The sequence below is a fragment of the Triticum aestivum genome, chromosome 4A (genome assembly GCF_018294505.1).
Source record: "Triticum aestivum cultivar Chinese Spring chromosome 4A, IWGSC CS RefSeq v2.1, whole genome shotgun sequence".
Taxonomy (NCBI): domain Eukaryota; kingdom Viridiplantae; phylum Streptophyta; class Magnoliopsida; order Poales; family Poaceae; genus Triticum; species Triticum aestivum.
Genome location: NC_057803.1, coordinates 69249925 through 69255607, shown reverse-complemented (window position 1 = coordinate 69255607; position 5683 = coordinate 69249925). Strand labels below are relative to the sequence as shown.

Sequence of the window (5683 nt, the reverse complement as noted above, 5' to 3'; positions counted from 1 at the left end):
GGTGATGAAACAAAAAACCAGAAGAAAAGAAACGAAAAAACCATAGGAAGCCGAAGCGAAAGCGAGCGAGGTATATACGAGTATGGGCTGGGCCAATACTGTGGCTCTAAGGAAAACTTCAGTCGAGACTTAAACGCGAGATACAGCTCTCGAGTACTCCCTCTGTTCGAAATTACTTGTCATAGAAATGAATGTATTTAGATGTATTTTAGTTCTAAATACATTTATATCCGAAGGGAATATTACAGAACGATTGGCCGTTCCTAAAAAAAAAGGGAGAGGGATCGGCCGGGATTTGGGCCTGCGTCTTGAGGCGAAGGAACCCTACCGATCGAGGCGACGGGGTGACGGCGCACGAGCGGACGGACTCGGTGCCTCCGGCGACTAGTCCGACGACGACGAAGGACTTCCCCCAGGTAACTCACCTCCTCCTTCTCCTCCCTCTCTCCATCCAGCCCTGCCGCCCTAGCCCCGACGGCGGCGGCTCCCTCCGTCTCCCCCCTGCTCTTCTTCCGTCGCCTGCGGCGACCTGCAGCCTCCGCTCAGGCTGCTCCCTCTCTTCCCTTGCAGTCGCCCACTCAGAGCATACCTTAGACCACGGGAGCCACCCAATCCCCGTCTCTTCTAATCTCTTCCCCCCTCTTTCTTTGGATAACATGAGAATAACACAGAAATCTTACGAGCAGATTGCAGCTGAACCAAATACTGTTTTTGCATTAAACAGGATTTATTTACGCAGCTTTCAGCTATACAGAGCACCCTAGCAAACAATAGAAAAAATAGCGAACTTTATTGATTACAGTACTCAATAAGAACTAGAGTACCTATTTGCAACTTTATTTAGAGTAAAAGGTAGTGTTGGAACCTATCAACAACAATGATTCAATGAGTCCAGACTATATCAAACTAACTACGTGGATGCAAGAAAATGTTGTTTAGAATAGTCAATCTCTAGTGCAGACTAAATTCGACATCTACTCAGGCAGGCATACCAGCAAACGACCCATGCTTCACAATTGTAAACATATAATGTATTAGTAGCGTATGTGCCGCAAAAGGATTTCATGGCGAACACATTATTGCCAGTCATAAAAACATCATTTAAAGATAGAGACTCTACAGTCCTCAGCTATGAGGCCACATGACTACTGATCCAATCGACAATGTTTAATTGTCCTCCCTTATGAAAGAAAAGATGATGGTGTTAACAAGAATTATACCAAGCTGATTCCACACTGGACAAAACATGACCACCATGAGATCATCTAAGTTGCAATGGATATATTATCACACAATGAACCATTTGAGTGTACTGAACGACCACAGATGAACAAAATTGACAAACAACAATATCAAGTAAGTTGTGAGTACCAGAAGAAAAAAGAGAAAATAATTTTTGATTTCGTTCTCTCTGTGTGCGCTTCTGTCAACTGAGTTTCACACTGAATTTCACCTGCTTCAGCTGAAGAGTGTCTGTGAGCACGAGAGTGGCTACTACTGCCCAGGCGTTTTGTACACAAACTACACATACTTAGGAGGTCCATGGTACATTTACATTACTAAAGGGTGGTCATTTTAGTACACTACTACCACACTATCTACCATGAACAGGAGGTCCCTGATCTGATTCATATGATCTGCAAGCACAAAAAACTTAGATTCAGAACTTTGTAAGCATGCTAGTTGATTTTTAGATTGTTGCACATCTAGAAATAATGTTAGAAAGTGAGCATTCTCACCCACATTCACACATGAGATCCAAAAGTAATTTTCTATTTACATATATCATACAGAATACATGAGTTTATACAGAGAACACATGAGCTTATACATGCACACAAACTCAGATATTCGTCATCACAGAATAAGCTAAGACCAAGTGCACCACACATTGCTATCTAGTTTCTAGCAAAGCCAGTACATGAAATATTAGCTATGTACTAGTTTTTTCTTTTACTAAACGACCCAACTTTATTTTGAATAACTAAAGAGAGTACATCAAATTGAAGACATTGAAACACACACGAACTGTCTTTCATGACAAATCTAATGGCATTACAATCTCTATCTATTCTGAAACACACACTAGGATAGGATTCCCATTTTTATTTATCCATATAACTATGTTGTTAGATTTGTGTGCTATGCGTAGTGTCCTTCCGTCGAATCATAAAGAGGAGTCTGGGTAAGTTTAAGATAGGGACAGTTTTCTTAAGCTAAGCGCATTATAAATGGCTGCTGCTCTGCTGCTAGTATCTTGTTTGGATCAACCAATGAGTAATCAAAGCTCCCAGTAAGCGTCATGGCCTCTTCCACCTTAGAATTAGCACATGCTGGTGGTTACACTAAGGGCGAGTTCCCTATCCTTGGTCCTTGGACTCTTACCACCCAAGCACAGAACTCTTGCTTCCTTTCTTATATGATTCTCCAACTTGGATTGGTCCACTTAGTTTGAGGAAGAAGATTTGAGGGAGTACAACACCCAATCACGTTATTTTCATTCTAAGTGTAAGAAGCAGCGCCTAGTTAGTCTTTTTCAAATCCACATGATATGCATATCACTTGTTTCGCAGGCATGTGAAACCCTAGCATATCAACTGAACTCAAGTGTGATGGCCAATGGATGTAATAATTTTTTAACTTTGAGTCTTTACTAGAAGGTATCCCAGGGGCTGTATTGTATAACCAAGGCTTTAGGATGCAGTTGCCATGGTGGAAAAAATCCTGGTTAAAATCTTGATGTACTTCTGAATTTACTCCACCTAATTATCATTTCGAATTCCAATTTATTATGTGTTCAGGGTAACAAAATGAGAAAATTCTACTCCCTCCGCCCCATAATATAATAACGTTTTTGACACTACACAAGTGTCAAAAACGCTCTTATAATGTGGGACAGAGGGAGTAGCATTTGTAAGAACTCAAATTGACAGATTTTTCACCTTTTTCACTCTAAAGACAGAATCATAGAATGGATTTGAGCTTGAAATTTTATACATATGTAATTGGACCATGAAGTACATTTTGCATAAACAAAATCCATATATTTTTGTGACTTGTGTTAGTTTCAGTGACCACAATTGCACCCAAGCCCTTGGTCCATACAGTATGAACCCAGTGTCCCCTAGTGTGTATAATGATCAATGCTAAGAAAGATTTGCCCCTTAGTGTGATCTAGTAAATCTGCCTGTTATTGAACTGTTGAATTGCTGTTTAATTGATATAGATACTGCTGAGTGCAAGATGAGCAGTAACCGTGGGAGGAGCCGTAGTCCAGTTGAAGTCAAGGATGACCACTCTAAGGGGAGTGAGGGTTATGGAAGGAAAGAGTACGTGAGAGATCTACAGAATGATAGTCAAACCAGACCAGGCAGAGGTCATGAATTTGTTAGGCATTCCTACGGAGCATCACGTGAATCCAGGAGGCATGATGATTATAGGAGGTATCATGATAAACGTGCTGATGATGAAAGGAGCCGTCCTAGAACTTCTCGGCCAGATCGGGAGTCAAGGGCTGACACTTACTATGATCATTCAAAGCGTGATGGCACATCTGATAGATCACATGGTGATTGGAGAAATGCCGACAGCAGGTATGGGGATAAATCTGTTAAGCGAGAGCAGAGGAGTAAGAATCAGGAAAAACATGAGTCCCCACGTGAATACCATAGACATGATGTCGCAGAGTACGAGAAAGATGCTAATTTAAGAAAGGAAACCCACTCTTCCAGAAGGTATCCAGAAGAAAGTGAAAGTAAAAACAAGGAAAAGTTCAAGCAGGACGAGGCTGTAAAGAAGAGAAGTGGCAAGGAAATTGAGAAAAGCAGCTGCGCAGCAGAACCTGAGTTAGAAACTAGGCAGAAGAGAAGAAGCTTATTCAGTTCTGTTGGTCCAGATGTTGAAAATGAACAGCACAAGGAAATGGATACTTCAGGAGGTTGGTTGATATTTTGATTTTTTTTGTTAGTTCTGAAAATTTCTTGTACTGACACACTGATGCATTATTCTACTGAGATGTGATTATGGACTTCTTGACCTTAAACATAGTTTCTGCTAATTCTGCATCAGGAATTAAAGAGGAAACCATGAATGATCTGAATGCAGCAAAAGTTGCAGCAATGAAAGCTGCTGAATTAGGTGAGTTCCCTCAGTTTGTTATCAATATTTTTTCTTCCATTTTTGCACCATCTCAAGGATCCATGTCTTCATTAGTTTAGTTTCTTCTGTGCTATTTCTTGAATGTGATGCGTGGACCTATTAAAAATATGGTTTTGTGTGAAATAAAGTAGGTATAGTATATTTGTTGGGCTGAACATTTCTTGGTTAGCACAAGAATTTGGTTCCATGATGGTCCAGTGATATGACTATGATGTTAATCTCTTCCATGGTAGATCAGAGCTATGCAATCTTCCACTTGCATGCATGACTGACCACCTCCTTGCATGTTCTGTTGCAGTGAATAAGAACATTGTAGGATTTGGAGTCGGAACTGGGCGGCTATCCACTGACCAGAAGAAGAAGCTGCTCTGGGGTAACAAAAAGAGTAACCCTCCAGAGGTATATCTTGGATAGCATCTACTCTCTCCGTTCCTATATATTTGTCTTTCTAGAGATTTCAACAAGTGACTACACACGAAGCAAAATGAGTGAATCTACACTCTAAAGTATGTCTATATACATCCGTATGTGGTAACCATTTGATATCTCTAAAAAGACAAATATTTAGGAACGGAGGAAGTATTTATTTTCAACTTGCTTCTTTCCATTCCACTATTCCTGTATACCATACTTTTGCAACATATTTTTACCTTCGTCCTAATGCTTCAGACAAGTACTCACTGGGACTCAAATCTGTTTTCTGATCGGGAGCGCCAAGAGAAATTCAACAAACTCATGGTAATTCCTTCAAGATGTGTAATTTTGAAATATAATACTGATCTGAATTCTGCTGAGCAACAACATATATACCCCATTACTCTGCGATGCACTAACACTTTTTTAGAGTCTGAGGATGCCTTGGCCTAATGCAGGGTGTGAAGAGCAATGCCTCTGCCTCAGTTCAAGAGAGCAAGGCTGGCAACGAGGAGGGTCCGGCGGAAGTCAAGAAACAAGAGGAACTCGACACCGACCTGGAGAAACTCTATGTAGCAGGCCTGCGCCGGAGAGATGGCCGAACCGTTGGTCTCGGCCTGTAGGGAACTCTGCCTGCAAGTGTCAAGTGCCTCCGATGTACACGCATCGTTGGCTTTGGCTGCCTGTTTTGCATCGACTGTAGAAACGTGTTATTATATTGTCATCGTGTGTCTCATAAACAGTTTATGTCTGCTTGACACTTGTATCTTCTCACCCGGGAGGACTTGTGCACTTAGATGTCTGCTTTGCTTGCCCTTTGATGTCAATATGAGTTTCCGGATTAAAAAAAATAAGCTATCGATAGAGGCTGTAATGAGAGTTACAAAGGAGCTAGGTGGATAAAAAAGCACAGAAAAAAGGGTAAAAGGCCGGGCCTTCGCTCATGCGGCCGATCCCAAGGGACCATGGTCACCCGTCGCAGCATCCGTGGTCGTCCCACCATCGGTTTGAAGTGTGGCTGATTGCCGTCGTCGGCTCTTCATCTGGGCTGTAGCAAGAAAAAATGCCACTCCCAGCAAAATCAATCACCGGTTCCAACAAAACATATCTC

General features: G+C 41.6%; 1 protein-coding gene across 2 annotated transcripts; it reads left to right on the top strand.

The window, feature by feature from the left end:
- Positions 1-236: 236 nt before the first annotated feature.
- Positions 237-5393, top strand: LOC123085196 (peptidyl-prolyl cis-trans isomerase G). 2 transcript variants are annotated; one of them, XM_044506799.1, is made up of 6 exons: positions 237-416; positions 3227-3937; positions 4069-4137; positions 4457-4557; positions 4828-4896; positions 5031-5393. In XM_044506799.1, exons 2-6 carry the CDS (start codon positions 3244-3246, stop codon positions 5193-5195), a joined length of 1098 nt encoding a protein of 365 aa, XP_044362734.1. In that variant the 5' UTR covers positions 237-416; positions 3227-3243; the 3' UTR covers positions 5196-5393. The 2 variants fall into 2 exon arrangements, with proteins under 2 accessions (XP_044362734.1, XP_044362733.1); XM_044506798.1 differs by having other exon boundaries at positions 5003-5393.
- Positions 5394-5683: the final 290 nt, after the last annotated feature.

Coding starts and splice junctions, on each gene's coding strand:
- LOC123085196 (XM_044506798.1), top strand. CDS start 3,244: ATGAGCAGTAACCGTGGGAGGAGCCGTAGTCCAGTTGAAGTCAAGGAT. Junction 3,938..4,068: donor GGAAATGGATACTTCAGGAG/GTTGGTTGATAT, acceptor ATTCTGCATCAG/GAATTAAAGAGGAAACCATG. Junction 4,138..4,456: donor AATGAAAGCTGCTGAATTAG/GTGAGTTCCCTC, acceptor GTTCTGTTGCAG/TGAATAAGAACATTGTAGGA.